Genomic DNA, 21803 nt, shown 5'->3' with positions numbered 1-21803 from the left:
ATGGCACTACGGGTGTGGTGTTGTGTATGGTGACATGCATCAATCAGGACAGCGAGCCACCCGATCCCGTTAGTCGCCTCTTACGACATAGTGAGGTGTGTTGGGGTGCTTGTATTGAGGTGTATGTTGAGGTGTTAAATGGCACTACAGGGTGTGGTGTTGTGTATGGTGAGGTGTTAAATGGCACTACAGGGTGTGGTGTTGTGTATGGTGAGGTGTTTAATGGCACTACGGGGTGTGGTGTTGTGTATGGTGAGGTGTTTAATGGCACCACAGGGTGTTGCGTTGTGTATGGTGAGGTGTTTAATGGCACTACAGGGTGTGGTGTTGTGTATGGTGAGGTGTTTAATGGCACTACGGGGTGTGGTGTTGTGTATGGTGAGGTGTTTAATGGCACTACAGGGTGTGGTTTTGTGTATGGTGAGGTGTTTAATGGCACTACGGGGTGTGGTGTTGTGTATGGTGAGGTGTTTAATGGCACTACAGGGTGTGGTGTTGTGTATGGTGAGGTGTTTAATGGCACTACGGGGTGTGGTGTTGTGTATGGTGAGGTGTTTAATTGCCCTACGGGGTGTGGCGTTGTGTATGGTGAGGTGTTTAATGGCACTACGGGGTGTGGTGTTGTGTATGGTGAGGTGTTTAATGGCACTACAGGGTGTGGTGTTGTGTATGGTGAGGTGTTTAATGGTACTACAGGGTGTGGTGTTGTGTATGGTGAGGTGTTTAATGGCTTTACGGGGTGTGGTGTTGTGTATGGTGAGGTGTTTAATGGCACTACAGGGTGTGGTGTTGTGTATGGTGAGGTGTTTAATGGCACTACAGGGTGTGGCGTTGTGTATGGTGAGGTGTTTAATGGCACTACGGGGTGTGGCGTTGTGTATGGTGAGGTGTTTAATGGCACTACGGGGTGTGGCGTTGTGTATGGTGAGGTGTCAGTGTACAAGCAGTGGGGATATGTACACACATGAGAAACATTCCTCCGATCTCAGATCACATGTCCACCTACATCAGCTGTATGCATTGCGCCTGTAGAAGGACATATCGTCTCGTCGCCGCACATGTTCGACATAATAGTGTTCAACATCCTTGATAGTGCTGTACTTCTGTACATTGTGGTCATCTTCATTCTTTTACTATGATGACCTATTTGCTACAATGGCTTCAAACAAACACATATTCTTGTGTTCAAATTAGTGAGCGGCAAGTGCTTCCAGTAGAGCAGGGGCGGTCGGGTAGCCTAGTGGTTAAAGCGTTCGCTCGTCACGCCGAAGACCCGGGTTAGATTGCTGGAATATTACTAAAAGCGGCGTAAAACCATTCTCACTCACTCACTCCAGTAGAGCAGGACATTCCTACTCTTTTCGTTAACACCCGGTGTCATCAGTGACTTCAGTGATCATTTCATGACACCTTTTTCTTGAACACCCGGTGTCATCAGTGACTTCAGTGATCATTTCACGTTACCCTTTTCGTGAACACCCGGTGTCACCACTGCTTTGTCTTTTGCGCCCAGTGGAATCGGTTTCGGCGGATGACCGAGACTTCTTGTACTTTGGCGGTAGCGTGTTATATTCTCTTTTAGACCGATTGGAAGGGCGGGATTATGCAAATAGACGTACGGTCAAAACACTCTCATATACAAGAGAAAGTCTGCAAGTTACTGATAAGATAAGGTAGTGATAATAGTGAAGATGTGTTATAATGCCCTGGGTAACCGAGGATGAGTGTTTACTGGAATACATGTAGTGCATTAATTCCCTGCGTTAATTTGATCATAATACTGGGTTTCTTGGTTCCGTGGAGTACATGCGGTCCGTTAACAAACCAGGAATGGGTTTTTCCAACCAGGATGGTACATTTGTGTTCAGAAGGTCACCATAAGTTTTAAAAGGGAGGTAACCCAACTGTTCATACAAAGGGAAACAGTTCTGGTCTATTTGCATGACACTATCGAGACTGAGGTCATGTCTCCATCTGTTAGCTGTCTCAGTGGAGTTCTTCCTAGTTGTACACAGTGGGCAGCTGTCTGGGAAACCAGCTTCGGTGATGTTATACACATAATTGGCTATATTTGGCGTCAGCTTAAGATCCAAAAAGTCATATATTAATTGAGTCATATATGTGGGATTCTCGATCAGCTTTTCGTACAGCAGTATACCGACTCTACCGGGGTAACGTTTTGACAGTCTAACAGCGTCTCTGACATCTCTCAGCACCAACCCACAATGGGAGAAAGATACTTTTACGTGATGTTGTACCACATCGAATTTTCTCCAGCTGAGCTGGGCGAGGCGAATCCTGGACATGAGAGTCGCTCTGGGGTCTCTGATCAAGAGAATCACCTTCAGATCCTTGTTGAGGTGTAAGAGTTCTTCCGTTGCCTCCATCTTCACTCGGATGGTTTTGATTAAAGATATTTCTGATCCTCTACATTTATCGATCAATGTGTTGAGGCACTTTGATTCGAAATCGCGTATCGTTGTGTTATGGATGCATTGATTGTATTTAACCGTGGTTTTGCTCTTATCCATGTGGTGCTGGTGTAGGGTCTGGAGGTCCACAGACGTAAGGGAACACGAGAGGATGGCCTTTAAGATGTCCACTTTGGTTGCGTACTCTGACTTCGAGGACAGTAGGCTGAAACAGGCAAACACAGGTTAAGGGCCAACAATTTGAGATCAACTCTCTGGCTATACAGGGGCCAGGAATCCATTCATCTCATCAGTCTTTCGAGATATACAGGTAATATGTATCTACCAACTTGACAGTGTATCGAGATATACAGGTGATATGTATCTACCAACTTGACAGTGTATCGAGATATACAGGTGATATGTATCTACCAACTTGACAGTGTATCGAGATATACAGGTGATATGTATCCATCACCCTGACAGTGTATCGAGATATACAGGTGATATGTATCTACCACCTTGACAGTGTATCGAGATATACAGGTGATATGTATCTACCACCTTGACAGTGTATCGAGATACACAGGTGATATGTATCTACCAACTTGACAGTGTATCGAGATAAACAGGTGATATGTATCCACCAACTTGACAGTGTATCGAGATATACAGGTGATATGTATCTACCAACTTGACAGTGTATCGAGATATACAGGTGATATGTATCTACCAACTTGACAGTGTATCGAGATATACAGGTGATATGTATCTACCAACTTGACAGTGTATCGAGATATACAGGTGATATGTATCCACCACCTTGACAGTGTATCGAGATATACAGGTGATATGTATCTACCAACTTGACAGTGTATCGAGATATACAGGTGCTACGTATCCATCACCCTGACAGTGTATCGAGATATACAGGTGATAGGTATCTATCACCCTGACAGTGTATCGAGATATACAGGTGCTACGTATCCATCACCCTGACAGTGTATCGAGATATACAGGTGATAGGTATCCATCACCCTGACAGTGTATCGAGATATACAGGTGATATGTATCCATCACCTTGACAGTATCGAGATATACAGGTGATATGTATCTACCACTTTGACAGTGTATCGAGATATACAGGTGATATGTATCCACCACCTTGACAGTGTATCGAGATATACAGGTAATATGTATCCATCACCCTGACAGTGTATCGAGATAAACAGGTGATATGTATCCACCAACTTGACAGTGTATCGAGATATACAGGTGATATGTATCTACCAACTTGACAGTGTATCGAGATATACAGGTGATATGTATCTACCAACTTGACAGTGTATCGAGATATACAGGTGATATGTATCTACGAACTTGACAGCGTATCGAGATATACAGGTGATATGTATCCACCACCTTGACAGTGTATCGAGATATACAGGTGATATGTATCTACCAACTTGACAGTGTATCGAGATATACAGGTGCTACGTATCCATCACCCTGACAGTATCGAGATACACAGGTGATATGTATCCACCACATTGACAGTGTATCGAGATATACAGGTGATAGGTATCCATCGCCTTGACAGTATCGAGATATACAGGTGATAGGTATCCATCACCTTGACAGTGTATCGAGATATACAGGTGATACGTATCTCCCACGTTGACAGTGTATCGAGATATACAGTCGAAATGTATCCATCACCTTGACAGTGTATCGAGATATACAGATGATATGTATCTACCACCTTGACAGTGTATCGAGATATACAGGTGATATGTATCCACCACCTTGACAGTGTATCGAGATATACAGGTGATATGTATCTACCACCTTGACAGAGTATCGAGATAACCAGGGGATATGTATCCACCACCTTGACAGTGTATCGAGATATACAAGTGATATGTATCCACCACCTTGACAGTGTATCGAGATATACAGGTGATATGTATCTACCACGTTGACAGTGTATCGAGATATACAGTCGATATGTATCCATCACCTTGACAGTGTATCGAGATATACAGGTGATATGTATCTACCACCTTGACAGTGTATCGAGATATACAGGTGATATGTATCCACCACATTGACAGTGTATCGAGATATACAGGTGATATGTATCTACCACCTTGACAGTATCGAGATATACAGGTGATATGTATCCATCACCTTGACAGTATCGAGATATACAGGTGATATGTATCCACCACATTGACAGTGTATCGAGATATACAGGTGATAGGTATCCATCGCCTTGACAGTATCGAGATATACAGGTAATATGTATCCATCACCTTGACAGTATCGAGATACACAGGTGATATGTATCTACCACCTTGACGGTATCGAGATATACAGGTGATAGGTATTCCATCACCTTGACAGTATCGAGATACACAGGTGATATGTATCTACCACCTTGACAGTATCGAGATATACAGGTGATAGGTATCCACCACCTTGACAGTATCGAGATATACAGGTGATAGGTATCCACCACATTGACAGTGTATCGAGATATACAGGTGATAGGTATCCATCGCCTTGACAGTATCGAGATATACAGGTAATATGTATCCATCACCTTGACAGTATCGAGATACACAGGTGATATGTATCTACCACCTTGACGGTATCGAGATATACAGGTGATAGGTATTCCATCACCTTGACAGTATCGAGATACACAGGTGATATGTATCTACCACCTTGACAGTATCGAGATATACAGGTGATAGGTATCCACCACCTTGACAGTATCGAGATATACAGGTGATAGGTATCCACCACCTTGACAGTATCGAGATATACAGGTGATAGGTATCCATCACCTTGACAGTATCGAGCCACACAGGTGATATGTATCTACCACCTTGACAGTATCGAGATATACAGGTGATAGGTATCCACCACATTGACATTGTATCGAGATATACAGGTGATAGGTATCCATCACTTTGACAGTGTATCGAGATATACAGGTAATAGGTATCTACCACCTTGACAGTATCGAGATATACAGGTGATAGTTATCCACCACATTGACAGTGTATCGAGATATACAGGTGATATGTATCCATCGCATTGACAGTATCGAGATATACAGGTGCTACGTATCCATCACCCTGACAGTGTTTCGAGATATACAGGTGTTATGTATCCATCACCTTGACAGTGTATCGAGATATACAGGTGATATGTATCCATCACCCTGACAGTGTATCGAGATATACAGGTGATATGTATCCATCACCCTGACAGTGTATCGAGATATACAGGTGATAGGTATCCATCACCCTGACAGTGTATCGAGATATACAGGTGATAGGTATCCATCACCCTGACAGTGTATCGAGATATACAGGTGCTAGACATTCACTCACCGCGACGGTCTATCAAGATATACAGGTGCTAGACATTCACTCACCGCGACGGTCTATCAAGATATACAGGTGCTAGACATTCACTCACCGCGACGGTCTATCAAGATATACTGGTGCCAGGTATGCTCTCCTGATGTTCTCAACAGAGAACAGTGGTTCAAACACGTAGAACACGTCTGGATGTTGCTGTACAATGTCCGCAGTTAATGTTGATCCACTGCGCATGTACGACAGAATTAGGACCTTCCTTGGCTGGGTCTGCGTCACTTCCGCCTCGATAGCTGTGCAACAATAACTTGCGTTCAATATTATTATACTTACATAGCGACGTGCATGTGTGCGTGTGTGTGTGTGTGTGTGTGTGTGTGTGTGTGTGTGTGCGTGCGTGCGTGATCAGTTCGCTTTGATTTGCTTTCGAACCTTAAAGACTATTAACTCACTCACTAATGCTAATCACTGATTAGGGGCGGTCGGGTAGCCTAGTGGTTAAAGCGTTCGCTCGTCACGCCCAAGACCCGGGTTCGATTCCAGACATGGGTACAATGTGTGAAGCCCATTTCTGGTGTCCCCCGCCGTGATATTGCTGGAGTATTGCTAAAAGCGGCGTAAAACCGTACTCACTCACTCACTAATCACTGATTAACATAACTAGTGTGAGTGAGTTGTACGTCTCTTTGATCAGTAGTTCAGTTATGTCTTCAGCCTGAGGTGTAATCTCATTAAAATCAGATCTTAGACGGTCTGTAAACAATCGAATCTGGAGCAGACAAAGTGTGATCGACATCATGAGCACCGATCTACGCAATTGGGACCCGATGACATGCCTGAGCCATGTCAGCGAGCCTGACCCACCGATCCTGTTAGTCGCTTCTTACGACAAAAGCATGGGTTGGTCAAGACCAATTCTAACCGGATCTTCCCGGGTCTATTAGCATTGAAACTGGTACTTACATTGCGAGTGGTGATGATATGTGTTGGTGATGAGAAACATCCAAAGAGACACCATAGTCAACACACCCAACACCAAGAGGCAGCACAGAAATGACCGTCTGTTTATAAGCCGCCATTTTGAGTATGCTGAAAATATACAATATACTACTCAAGTTTTGATAAGGATATGTCTATTTCATATGATACACAAACTCATTACTCAAAGTTCGGAAGCTATTGGCCCAGAAAGGATTCCATTTCTCAATATCCCGATCAAAAATTGATAATTGTTTTAGCTTTTAAAAGCTGACTCCTGTCGCCTTAAAGGCCACGGTTGTTTTTTATCCTGGACTTTCCATCTGCAAGATACGAAGGTGAGTTCTTTCAGCTCGTTCTGTCCAGGTTTCTTCAGCCCGATCTGACACAACAGTTTTGATCAGAAGAAATACGGCACTAGACAAAGACGTTCATATAATCTTGGTGTTTTCAACTGATTACTGATTGTTCCTGCACTTCCCAGTACATGCACAGGACATGAGTGAGTGAGTGAGTTGGGATTAACGCCGCTTTTAACACTATTCCAGTTATATCACGGCGTGTCAGCTTAATGTGGGAGGAAAGCCCGAAGTGATGCAGGTCTCAGACGTTTACCATTTCGGTGAAACCCACGAGCACGGGTATGGTGCTTACAAACCTAGAAACATTATCGGGGAGAACCGGGATTCGAACCCACAATCATAGGTTTCTGGCGTGCCAAAGGGACGCAACTCTGCACAGCGAATCGCGGCGCCTTAGACGACTGGACCACCCGTTCCCCCTGTTTTAAACTGATTATTCATTGTTCCCTTCAGGTCCCAGTATATACACAGGACATGACTTCAATGTCCGTCAGGCTGATACGGGTGATGCCCACTCATGCTCATCATTTCACAACAAGACGGTGTGTGAGTGAGTTCGGTTTTACGCCGCTTTTAGTAATATTACAGCACTATCCCAGCCGTAGACACCAGAGATGTGTTTGAAAACATGTACTCATGTGGAGGATCAAACCCGGGTCTTCGGTGAGGACATAGACCCCAAACCAGACGGAGAATCGACTTTTGTGCCGGACAAGTCCTTTATACATGTATCTGTGCATCAGCTTGTGTCATCGGATTTGTAGACTAACTTGCATCCCAAGAAAGTTGGTTCAGGCCTATACAAGTCCCGAATGGAGACTAACTGCAATATATTCTGATGAAGATGCTTAGATTTGAAGAACTTGTACCGCTCGACATGATCGATATAAAAAGATATATACTAAATGTGAAATAGATACTGATGTATATCACACCACATAGACAGTATCAGAGTGATTCAGTATTCCAGTTACAGGGCGTGTCAGCTTGATGTGGGAGGAAAGCCCGAAGTGATGCAGGTCTCACACATTATCCACTTCGGTGAAACCCACGAGCACAGGTATGAAGCTGACAAACCTAGGGCGAACCGGGATTCGAACCATAATCATAGCTTTAACGCGTACCTTAGGGCCTCAACTCTGCACAGCAAATGTGGCGTCTTAGACCTATGTTTTCCTTTTGGCGCTTTACGGGCAAGCTGATAATGTGTCCGGAGTCACGTGTCGAAATACTTGCTACATCTGTTCACTTAATTCCGTTGAGTGAGCGAATGTCTAATAAACTGCCAGTGTTTGATATTCTTGTTAACGAAGCGTTCATTATTTAAGACGGAATAATAAGCTGAGGTGTGCTTTGTAGTCCAGTGGATAAATCGTTATCTTGCAGCATCTAAAATCTGGGTTCGAATTTTCATTGTCGATTGTACATGTGCCCCAAAGAAATAATTCTAATGAAGCAATTGTCTGTTATTTTTCTGTTGCATCGAAACATCAGAATTTCCAAAAGAAAACAATCATTCCCCCCACTAGTATCCCGTTCATATTCTTTATCCTGTCAGTTGGAGATACATCTTTTACTCAAAGTATAGTACAATATATAATTAGCATTATATAAATATGCATAGAACAATCTAAGACATTGTATACATACATTGTACGCTTAAATTAACATCAGAATGAAGGGTTTTAGCACTGATTCATGTGTTTAGAGGTAAATTTACATAAATGTTTAGTGCTGTTGTTGGACAATAGTCTTGCAAATTTATGGGTCCCCGTTACCTCAGGCCCTGCTTACGTTGATAAGGTTTTATAAGGTAACATAGCCCGCGTCACTCTACCCACCGGGATGAATAGTCAGTGATGATGTTTTGTGATGAGATGGTGACAACTTTATTTGGAATTAAAATACATTTGTGAGGTCACTTTACTGTTTCACGAACCATTATTTTGCACGGATGGACAGTTGGTTGTCCATTATGCATACAAAAACTATCGTGAACCCATATTGCACTTAATATACACTTGGAACGTTAACTTTTTTAAATATTTATCGAAGAAAATTATTTTATCTTTGTGTATAACCTACATTATATGATTTGATGACCTGGAATAGTCTGGAATTAATGACTAAATATTGCCAACATTCTATAATCACCAGAGGCTAAGAAATTCATGTGTAATTTTTCTTATGTTTGTTTTTTGACGCCGCACTCAGCAATATTCCAGCTGTATGACGGCGGTCTGTAAATAAACGAGTCTGGACCAGACAACCCAGTGATGGATATCATGAGCATCGATCCACAAAATAAGGATACGATGACATGCATCAACCAAATCATCGAGCCTGACCACCCGATCCCGTTAGTACCCTCTTACGACAAGCATAGTCGCCTCTTAAGGCAAGCATGGGTGGCTGGAGACTTCTTCTACCCCGGATCCTCGCGGGTCTTATGCAATGTTAATGATGCGAAAATGCAATAAAAGATAATGAAAGCCGGGAGAAATACATAACCTCCGTGTTGTCTCCGTCAGGATCATCTCGAAGCGTACAATGGATACATCACTCTTTTACCATGCTCTATTAACATCACCTCACGACGTGATCCAGCAGGGAACACATTGACGCGTGCATCACGTGGTGACAATTCACGCGGTGTAAATGTATGTAGACTAACAGACACGGTTCAGCGGCTCTGACACGGCTCACTGACACGGATTTGGCGCCCTCGGTACCAGGCAAACAGAACTAGCTAGAACATATAACTGTTTATCCATTTAATTACCGTAGTCAATGTTTAATAAATGTTAAGATAAAATATTTGAATTTAAAATGGGCATATTGACAGCATGATGGACATAAAGGGCAGATTGTGTGGCTGAAGTATGCGTGATATCACAAATGACGCGCGTGTCAAAGAATGTTTTTTAGCCCTCGGGGGAATGCGATTGTAATGAGCACGATTTAGATGTCACATGTGTCCCACTGCTTCCGGTTCAAATATAAATAAATACATGTCATGAGATGGGTCTGATTGTACGACGGATACACATGGAAACAAACTTTGGCATACCGATACCGGAAAATGAAACAATTACGTCGAAATATGCTTGTAATTGATTTATTGATATAAGGAGCACCGAGTTTGAGTTTAATGTGTGGAAACCCCGTACCGTAATATGGCTGAATGTGGCTTTATTACCACTCACTCACTCACTCACTCACTCACTCAAACACTCAACCACTCACTCAACCACCCACTCACTCACTCACTCACTCACTCAACCACCCACTCAACCACCCACTCACTCACTCACTCACTCACTCACTCACCCACTCACTCAACAACTCACTCAACAACTCACTCAACCACTCAACCACTCAACCACTCAACCACCCACTCAACCACCCACTCACTCACTCACTCACTCACTCACTCACTCACTCACTCACTCACTCACTCACTCACTCACTCACTCAGTCACTCACTCACTCACTCACTGAACCACCCACTCACTCACTCACTCACTCACTCATATAACAGGAACGGATCACATTAAACAGTTTGTACAATTTACGTGGATACAAGGACACCATCACTGAGACACGTTCAAGATAACCTGACGTTTCAGGTCAAGATAACCCTTACAAAGGTTACCTGTGATTAGAAAGTGTAATCCCAAACATAACATATGTCATATGTCATAGCTTTGTCAGGTAATTACGGAATGGAACAGGTGACGCAAGTAACCTAGCGGATATCTCCATGCCACAGAAGGCATGTTGGCGAAGATACTCAGACTACTTTAAACTACGTTTATAACGAACACGCTATAACAAACTGACCGATATAACGAACTTATTTTTAGTCCCGGCCATTTGTTGTATATATGCTTATAACGAACTACGGTTATTACGAACTAAAATTAGTGGTCCATTTGAGTTCGTTATAACCGTAGTTTACTGTCCTTTAAACTAGCGAGTTTAAGTGAGAAATTAAGAAATAACGACACTCATCTCCGTTGGATAATGTTTTTTATTATGAGTGTATTTCCAAACGTATCTAACAAGCATTTTGAAATACACCAGTTGAAACAGAAACGGGCCTAATGGGGACGAGTGTGGTCATTTATTTATTACTCACTTAAACTTTGCACATTATCTAAATTCAAGGTTGGAAAAAGACGTTGTTGGTATAAGGGTTGTATTCGAACACAACATTCGTTGGCTCTCAGTCTCACATGAACAATTGTGTTGGTAAGGTACTAATCTTCTATTCTCAATTCACTGAGTACTCTCACCGGAACTTCTCCAACTAGCCTAAATCGAGTGAAATGCCAGCCAGGTTTCAACTCCAGGAAACACCCGGCCACGTGACATTGTTTCCAGCGAACTAACGTTAAGAAAGAAACACGATTGTTTTATTATCAACATGAAGCCATTGTTACGAACTTAATGTCCTGATGTATTTGATAGATGTACTACTAGTGTTGCTGTTGCTCTTACTACTACTGCTGTTACTTTTTTGGCTACTACTACTACTACTACTACTACTACTACTACTACTACTACTACTACTACTACTACAACTGCAGCTGCTACCACAATAACTGCTATTGCTGCAAGTAATACAACTACTGCTACAAGTACACGTATAGTGACTGCTACTTCTACTACTGCTACTAATATAAGTACAGAAAAAAACTTTTTTCATTTACATTTGCTTGCGTTACCATGTACAGGCCAGCTGATAAATTAATACAGAAGAAGAAGAAGAAGAAGAAGAAGAAGAAGATATTTTATTAAAGTGACACACATATAAATGTGTCTGGCCAGATTTGGCCTATGAGACACTACAATTCAATAAATGTCTGTTAAAATATCGTTTAAGATATTGGTTTAAAATATATAAAGGTAACAATGACAATTATCTATCATGTATGCTGAAAGGGTGTGAAATTGTTAATAAAGAAGTTAGTAATGTACATAATTATATATAAGGAAATGTCGACCTTCGTCGGTCGAACATTGGCGACACCATGGCAGTTAGGGATGTGATGTTATTGTCATAATTCAGCAGGTGGATAACCTTTTGTAATGAAGATTTTCCCGGAAACGTCGGGTCAGTCGTATATATTTTGTTAAAATGATTATGCCGCAAATCGGAGTAGAAGGGGCAATCTACGGGAAAGTGAACCTCATCCTCGACTGCGCGATTGTTATATAATTTGCAAAAACGGTTCGCAAGGGGCGTAACGGGACTCGAGTACCGTCCGGTCTCTACTTCTAAAGGTAAGGTTCCACATCGTAATTTACTTAACACAGAATGCTGTGATCTATTCAAAATTTTAGTAACGTATGTTTCCGCGCTGAGTACGTCTTTGAATAGACGGTACATCCTCAGTTTGTTGCCGTTTATGTAATTTCTATCGTTCCACAATCCAGCTAACCAATCACGACGATCTAAGGCAATGAGCCAATCTTTCACGCACAAAAATTCAAAATCACTAATATTATTCCATCGGTAAAATGAAAATGAAATCCTGTGAGCATACCGAGAATTCTGTTACTTGGTTGAAGTTACATGGCCATCTCTGAATGGCGGAAACTAATCTGTTGTCACCTATAGATAGAAGCTTACGCCAAAACCTAACAGTTTCGATTTTATGTTTGGTGGATGGTGAGGTCCAACCCATTTCACCCCTGGATTTGGCGTTTTCCGGCCAACGGCGAGAAAGAAACGACAAGCTTTATTTTGCACTGCGTTAACCCAAGAAAACTCCCTACTTCCCGATATTGCTGCACCGTAAGCGAGGGTTGGTTGAACTAAGTTGTTGTAAAGGGTGTTAAAAACGTCATATGCCATTCCACCGGCGGCCTTAAATTTGCAGATTAAAATACTGAGCGCTCTATTAGCGGACTTAGCTATTTCTCTCGCTGTAAAGTTAAGATCGAGATTTTCATGCAGCCATATCCCAAAATACTTGTAAGCACTACAATAGTCGATAACGTCACCATTTATGGCGAAGGCGAAATCTGATCTAATGGCTGATACTGGACAGTAATGGACAATTTTAGTTTTTTTTCGTATTCACGAGGCGTCGCCACCTTGAGCACCAGTTTGTCGTCACACAGTTTAACATACGTTGTAGGGCGTTAGTATCAGGGGCAATAAGTGCAACGTCGTCCGCAGTCGTCCGTAAAGCAGCAGCCATTAAGTCCGAGCTGATTAACCATGCAGCATCCCGCAACCAGCGTGTCGCAGCCTGATATACGACGTGGACTCCATCAATGTTGTTGTCTCTCCTCATCCCGAGACAAAGTCACAATGGATAGCAATACATCATTCGCGATCCTCTCAGATAACGGCAATACACCTTTCGTGACCACTTATCGTGGACGGATGGAGTGACAGAGAGAATTATCGATGCAATTAAAGGGCGTATTTAAGTATACTCGTTTTGTGTCCAAGCTTTCCCGGGACATTACCATTAATAGTGCACACAATACATCATCAATGATCCGAAATGTATTCGTTGTGATATGGCCTAGCTCACAAATGTCCCGGATTTGGATAAATGAGTATTTGAGAATTAGTATGTTTCAGGCACTACTACTACTACTACTACTACTACTACTACTACTACTACTACTACTACTACTACTTCCACTACTACTGTTATGTTTAAGGCAATAATCGCCCATTAAACACAGTGTCCGGACTGACAAGATATTACTATGAATAGTGCAGTTAAGCATAAAGACGACCAATCCTTGATCCAAATTATTATGGATTTTGTTATTGTTTTATTACGATCAAAGCCAGCATGAGGAGAGCGATAAAGTAACAATGTACAACTACAGTCAAACTTCGTAAGTCCAGAAACCCCACTTACTGGACTCTGATGTATACACATGCAATTATCTTACGACTCAAATCCATAACACGTATTCATTTATCGGAACATGTCAAACAGTAACGTCCAGATTAACGAGGCATAAAACACATATGTGGCGCCATTCTATTGTTTAAACGCTCCATTATTTTTCAGGAATGAACAGTTCAATGAGTCATTAACCTGAACCGACATGTCATTTTTTTGTAATTTACACTTTGAATAGGCGGAACTGTGATTTTACGTATGACAAAGTGAATGATTTTAAAGTTTGTCGGATAATATGTGTCGCCAGCATGGTTCGAACCCGCATCGTTTGATTTGAGGACGTCTAATTATCGACCTCAGCTATCGACACATGACAGTAGGATGTGAAATTAACTATTAAATATGTTCAAATATTTTCATACTCCTTAAATGCAAAAACAATAAGTACATAATCTTTTGTTGCAGTAGAGTATATTTTTTTTAAGCAAATAGGTAAACCTGACGAGAAAATGGTCAGGTAAACATATATATCACTGTTCAGGGCTCTTCATTTGCTTCATTCCCCGTCGTCATGCATTTGCAACGTGCAGGCGACTGATACAATCCTAGTTTAGGACCCTGCGACATTATGATAAGCCCTGTACCCTGCATTGTAAACATGAGCTCGCGATGGAGCTCGGTGTGTGTGCAAAAGTAGCAGAGAACGTATTCCTCGTGCATCACGTAAGGACGAATCACACAGTATAAATACAGCCCTCAAAGAGTTCGGTTTGTCTTTCAAATATTTTGCACAAGAGAATGTCGTGTCAAAGAGCCTGGGTGCCATTATTTGTAGGGTATGGAGAGTTATTCGGACATTCCCCTCTCCGTAATGATTTCATGCGCTTTGAGTGAGTGAGTGAGTGAGTGAGTGAGTGAGTGTGGTTTTACACGCTTTCAGCAATTTTCCAGCAACATCACCAACGAGGATACCAAAAATGGGTTTCACACATTGTACCCGTGTCGGGAATCGAATCGTGACGAGAGAACGTTTCAACCACTGGTCGATCCGACCGCTCAAGCGCTTTCAGCAAGCGTAATGTCATGCATTCAATAATGGCCTATCAGTATGTATAAATCTGTTTGCAAGAGGTCTTGTTTGTGTGAGAATATAGCATTTCATATTCATACATAATTAACATGTTCCTACTGTCCGTGGTCATGAATGTGTGCTGAAAATAAATATCGACCCATAGTCCGTGATAGACTTAATTATTGTTCTGCTTAAGTTGTATTTTCTATTAGCCAACATGGCTTGCCCGGTGCGATCGGTATTGAAGTTGACATAATGTAAACTGATACGGGGACAGAGCCTGAAACATTTATATAGCCGTGTTGAGTTTCATGTGAAATTACAAAGGGTGCGTTCCTAAATCCTTGGCGATGATTCAAAGCAGTTTTCTGGCGAAATATCTGTCGTTAAGTCAATTTTTGACGGTTTCTAAATATACTGACGCACGTTCTGGGCCTACACGGACAAAGTCAGTTTTAGGAATCTGTCAGTTCAAAGAAGTATTTTGGTCAGTCATATGCCAGGAACAAGACTCGTATAGCATGTATAGAGCGCCGGAGATACCTTCGAAAGTATCCGTCAATCGAGACCACTCGCCCAAGTCGGAAGACGCCGAATCGTCACGGGAAGATGTGAAGCTTGACGTAGGAATACCAGCTGCACGTCATCAGCTAGATTCCGCTAGCTGACGGACTGTTCTATCATAAGTCATATCTCTGTCTGAATGCAGCCAATGCCCCGTTCCACATCTTAGCATTATATTACGCTGAAATGTCATTAGAATGACTTACACGTACATGTAGCTAACTTTACGATATACATATACATATATATTTAAGACGCTACACGTAATTTGTGAATGTATTCAAAACAGTCACAACCACACGCCAAAATGTTTATGCGTAGAAAATTATTTTATGTATAATTTAACAATATATTTAACTGTTTACCTTATCATTTACATTCTTAATATATATATTCCTAAATTATGACTATGATTATAACATTATGTATAATTTTATCTCATTTTACATTATTTTATAAAGAACTTACATTTGTGTAAGATATAGTCTCTCGTAACCCCCTTGGGTGGCATTGGTACTTTTAAGTTTTTAGATATTTAAAATGCTTCATTTAACCCCTGCTGTACAAATGGTGAGACTTTAATAAACTATATTGTATTGTATTGTATTGTATTGTATTGTATTGTATTGTAACGTCCTTTCAGCGTTATCGGGTTGAATTTTAATTCCCTTTTTCTGAAAACAGTATGCTTGGTCAACATATATTCCTCTAAAGCTAAACTTTTCAAGTATATCTTTTGACAATTTGTATTGATATAGATCAAATGTTTGAACGTATCCACCTCAAATCTTTTCATTGTATCCACGTAGGTACATTTAACCTATTTTACCTGTTAAAGTCTTCCACGATGTGAAAAACAATATTGTAATCCAAATAGTAATTTCTTAATACCAGACTTAAAGCCTACGTAACAATTCGGTGAGGTGAGGTGAAATTGGGTTTAACGTCGCGACCAAGATTATTGCACTTATGTAGCGACGTGCATGCACGTGTGTGTGTGTGTGTCTGCCGATTTATAGTGCTAGCACACTATGCCGCAGTTTAACATAAATACCCCACTCAGACACAGTAAACTGACTCCGAGCCGACCGGTCCCTGTTTCAGCACCTTAATGCCGAGCGCCAGACAGGGTAACAACAAGTACCATCTTTTAACGTCTTTTGGTACGACGCGGCCGGGGATCGAACCCCGGACCTTTTGACCACGGAGGCGGTCCTTAACAATTCGGTTATACATAGGGTCACAATGAAGTAGGAATCATGAATTTAGCGTGAACCGCACAACGTCAGATCCCGTCACATATACACGTAGTCCCCATACCATGACGGCTAGGATTAGATACAGGTTCTTCCTGTAAAGTAACTAGGTCTAAGCTTTTATTTAACGATAAACGCAAACGGAATAATTTGAACTGTTTTAAATTATCACGACTGTCGCCATGTTGTGTCATGTGATAGTCACGTGGACGAAACTAGTTCCAAAATGGATTCCAGTGATGGCCGAGTCCCAATATATAGGCCGGAGTCGATCCGAGTGCCTGATCTACATGATGACAGAGACACCGATTGAGGGTAGCCGTATCACACACTGCAATGTTTCAAAGACAATGAACGGTTGTTTGGGAATAGGTTTTCATGTTGTAGCTGCACGCCAATCAATGCATAGCAACATTACCATGGTGATAAGTCTCATCATGGGGCCGAGGGATTAGACTAACATCTAGTCTCTGAAATGAACATATCGTACAGAAAAAAACAGTTGTTCAGTTATCTTAGTTAAAATATAATAAAAGGGAGCCAAGTGACTCTCTTCATTTCCTGATACTGCAGTAATCTAGACTTGCCAAACATTATAGACTTGCATGGGCTGTATTTGACATATATTTGTATCAGGGTCTGTAAGACAGACTACCGAGGGATGTACATGTGTGCACGTGTGTGCCCCAGATTGTGACGGATCTGCAAGATTCAGATGCAGCTCAAACCAACTCTTTATCGAGTTATCACTTTTGTGATTTAAACACTGTAGAAAATGAATATATTTACTTGCTGATATGTCAATTGTATGCCTAACTCAGAAAACAGTTAATTGATAATAAAATATTACATGTATGTCCGTTATCCCAGTTTGCAGAAATGTGTTTCGTTGTAACGAAAACACTGGATATATAAATGTGTCATGCTATGATCCTAAGAATTTCTAAATATGTAACCTTATAATTGTATAAACACCCATTACTATATAACATGTACGGTATGGTATCTCAGTATTATGAATACCCAGTCGACCGTAGGGTGTACACGGCTCATACTTGTCATGGGGCCGCACAGGGCAATGGACTGCAACATCCATCAAACTGTTCACGTGTTACTTAAATATAAAACGTCAAACGACCAAACAGATTTTCAGTGCTTGAAAGGCAGTGATAATTACACGACTGGGTCACTGAGTGTATTATTATGTTTGTTGTTATTATAATATTTATAACAAAAGATAATAGAAAAGATAGTTCAAATCTAGTGGGTCACTTTTTCAATTTTATTCTTAGTTGCATGACACGTTTTCATGTACACTACGTGAGAATAGATAACTTCTACTGTCACACGATGAGAATTATACGCCGTGTCACAATTATATTACGGGTAGATATAAACTAATTTATACACCAAACCCTATATATAGAGTGTACATTATGCAGTACTTATTATACGTATAGTCCCCTCATTCTGACCATCAAAACCGGACCCTGTGATCATGCTTGATAACTGACCACCAAGGTAAGAAGTGGTGACAAGCATTCAGTGATGTAATTTAAATGTTTTTAACGTTTCAATATACATTCTGTCAAATTATCACTTCATTTTATCCAAATGCAACGTGTTTTCAACCTTGATAAAATTCTTTAACCATCTGGTGTCTGTACAATGTAAAATTTCAATTCAATATGTTCCAAATGTTACACAACAATTTTAACATTTTGCAATAATTTAACGCGCAAAATGTCCAGAAGCCTTGCCACATAGTACAATGGACGTCTGACACATGTTCTGCAGACTCTCAGGCCGCGTGCTTGAGTCTGACATGATGATGAATCTCGATACACGAACACCCCCCCCCCCCCCCCCCCCCCCCCTACATGTCCTTGACTAGGGCACACAGGGGGAGTGTCCCAACACTTGTCATGTCAACGTATGTCCGTGTCAGCCCAGAGACAGGTGACGAGGTGAGGGAAGGCCGTCAACGCTTAGCCCTTTACAATGGTCTCTCAGTTATATAACATAGCCACGGAGCGGTCAGTGTAGACACCCCCCCCCCCCCCCCCCCCCCCTCTCGTAAGGTTTCGTCACGACACGGGGGATCCCTTGGGGGACAGGACACGCTCACCTGATAGCGCCCAACCGGTGCTCTCACTATTTGATTCATTAACACGTGCTTGTGATAAAGTCGTTTCTCACAGATTGTTGTTCGGTTTTGTGCTTAATATTTTGTAAAGTATTTATATTTAACGTCAGACGTCACTTTACTAGGGCCACAAATTACCTATGATCATGGGTTCGGATCCCGATGCGTCTACTACTACTACTACTACTACTACTACTACTACTACTACTACTACTACTACTACTACTAGAGCAACTACTGCTACTTCAACTACTACTTCTACTACTACTACTACTTCAACTACTTAGACTACTTCTACTACAACCACACTAAGACTACTAAAAACTACTACTAATCCTACTACTTCTTCTACTACAACTACTACTATTTTTACTACTACAACTACTAAGACTACTTCTACTACAACTACTACTACAACTACTACTACTACCACTATACTACATCTACTTCTTCTACTATTACTACTGCCACTACTACTACTCCTTCTAGTACTACAACTACTAATGTAAGACCACTTCTACTACTACTACTACTACTACTACTACTACGACTACTACACAGCTATTCCCCTGAGTGCATAATCGTCATAGTCAGTGCACAAGAACACTACATGCGTGGGTCCAATAACTTAATGAATCATGATCTCGGCATCAAAACGAATTGATCTCAATATAAAGCTATATGTCACCTGCCCCTTTAACCTCGTAATAAACATCACATATATGTCACACAGACAATGGACTGCCTGTTTGGATTAAGACCACGTATGTCGATCAGTCAAGCATTGATTGAACTCTATATCCGGGATCATTTTCCGTATCCACCGACAATTTAGATACAATCCAAAGAAAAAAGAAAGTACCATAATAAAAATTCATCGCACATGACCTCGAAGATGACGTAGATATTCAATGAAAACATGGCACAATGGGTTTTTAAAAATTTCAGATACAATGAAATATTAAAAACGTAATTTAGTATTTACACAAATATTAAGCGATAATAATAAATGTTAAGCCCTAATTTTAAATTATAGTGAAGTAGTATACTAATTAGTCGTAAGGTTTAAAGTTTTCTTCTGAGTAGAAAGGTAGAACCCAAACCTAATCCACATACAGACATTTAGCTACAATGTTAACAAGTGTTCTGGATTAACAGTATAATTTGTAGTCTTTTTGCAGCAAATACACTCTAACAGTTATGAGACGAAGAAAAAACCTACCTTTGATTGTCATGATCGTGGAAGTATATGAGAGACCTTGCCTTGATATGTGAAGATTTCCATGTTTCTCCGGGCCGCGACTGTCCCCGTCCGACTGTCAGCCTCTACGGCATATTTATGAGGTTACCAACTGTCATGGTACACTGGCCCGCTAGCCCGGAATTATAGAGGACACACTGAGCGACAGGCTTGTAGGGGTGATAGTGGGGATGGGAGCTTGCCCAGGCGTGGGTTAGACGGTGGAGGAGACGTTGGATGAGAAGGTGCTGGTGGCGGTAGGGGAGACGTTTGAGGAGACGGTGGAGGAGAAGTTGGTGGAGACGGTGGAGAGATGGTGATAGAGACGGTGGAAGAGAAGGTGAGGTAGATGGTAGAGACGTGAAGGAGACAGTGGAGGAGACGTTGGAGGAGACGTTGGTGGAGACGGTGGAGAGATGGTGATAGAGACGGTGGAAGAGAAGGTGAGGGAGATGGTAGAGACGTGAAGGAGACAGTGGAGGAGACGTTGGTGGAGACGTTGGTGGAGAAGTTGGTGGAGAAGTTGGTGGAGACGGTGGAGGAAACGATGGAGAATGTGAAGATGGATGGTGGAGTAGACGGTGGAGGAGACTGTGGAGAAGAAATGGTGAAGGGAGATGGTGGAGAAGACGCTGGAGGAGACGTTGGCGGAGACGGTGGAGGAGACGGAGGAGGAGACGGTGGAGAAATGTGAAGGGAGACGGTGGAGGAGACGATGGGGAAATGGTGCAGGGAGGTGGTGGGGGAGATGGTTACCGTCGTCCTGCCGATTAGTACATGTACCTTGTCTCGGCTGCGCAATGCGGTGTTCAACTATATAACTGGGTTATGCAATGTCTTATCGCATAGCTACACTTACATGGTAACACATTGACACAATCAGTCATACTCATTTGCGGGGTGTGCCGCGTGCCCTGCATACAACAAACAACCTCTGCATCTTGGATACATCACTGATGGCAGTATGTAGGCGAGTGTCTACCCTCTTCTTGTACGTCGGAACGAAATCCTGTCTGTAATGTTTATCGAAGTGTGGTACGAAATATTGCTTAATTAATTACATGGATAACCACAATGTGCAACAACCATGTGCTACAACCGTGTACAACGACCTACAACCCCCATGTACAACCACCGTGTGCTGCAACCATGTACAACCACCTACAACCACCATGTACAACCACCTTGTACAACCACCATGGACAGCCACTATGTACAACCACCTTGTACAGCCACCGTGTACAACCACCTTGTACAACCACCTTGTACAACCACCGTGTACAGCCACCTTGTATAACCACCTTGTACAACCACCTTGTACAACCACCTTGTACAACCACCGTGTACAGCCACCTTGTATAACCACCTTGTACAACCACCTTGTACAACCACCTTGTACAACCACCTTGTACAGCCACCTTGTATAACCACCTTGTACAACCACCTTGTACAACCACCGTGTACAGCCACCGTGTACGGCCACCATGTAAACCACCATGTA

At 41.9% G+C, this 21803-nt stretch overlaps 1 protein-coding gene across 1 annotated transcript; it reads right to left on the bottom strand.

The window, feature by feature from the left end:
* Positions 1 to 1696: 1696 nt before the first annotated feature.
* LOC124151161 (carbohydrate sulfotransferase 1-like) lies at positions 1697 to 21082 on the bottom strand. Its single transcript, XM_048383007.1, has 4 exons — positions 20285 to 21082; positions 6767 to 6892; positions 5904 to 6096; positions 1697 to 2637 (listed from the first exon to the last, which is right to left on the bottom strand). The coding sequence occupies exons 1-4, from the start codon at positions 20295 to 20297 to the stop codon at positions 1773 to 1775; spliced, it is 1197 nt and encodes a 398-aa protein (XP_048238964.1). The 5' UTR covers positions 20298 to 21082; the 3' UTR covers positions 1697 to 1772.
* Between the last annotated feature and the right edge of the window lie 721 nt (positions 21083 to 21803).

Source organism: Haliotis rufescens, unplaced genomic scaffold, assembly GCF_023055435.1.
Source record: "Haliotis rufescens isolate VD_foot unplaced genomic scaffold, xgHalRufe1.0.p SCAF_43, whole genome shotgun sequence".
NCBI classification, from domain to species: Eukaryota; Metazoa; Mollusca; class Gastropoda; order Lepetellida; family Haliotidae; genus Haliotis; species Haliotis rufescens.
Note: the sequence above shows the minus strand (reverse complement) of the source record. Positions and strands in the feature narration are given on the sequence as shown.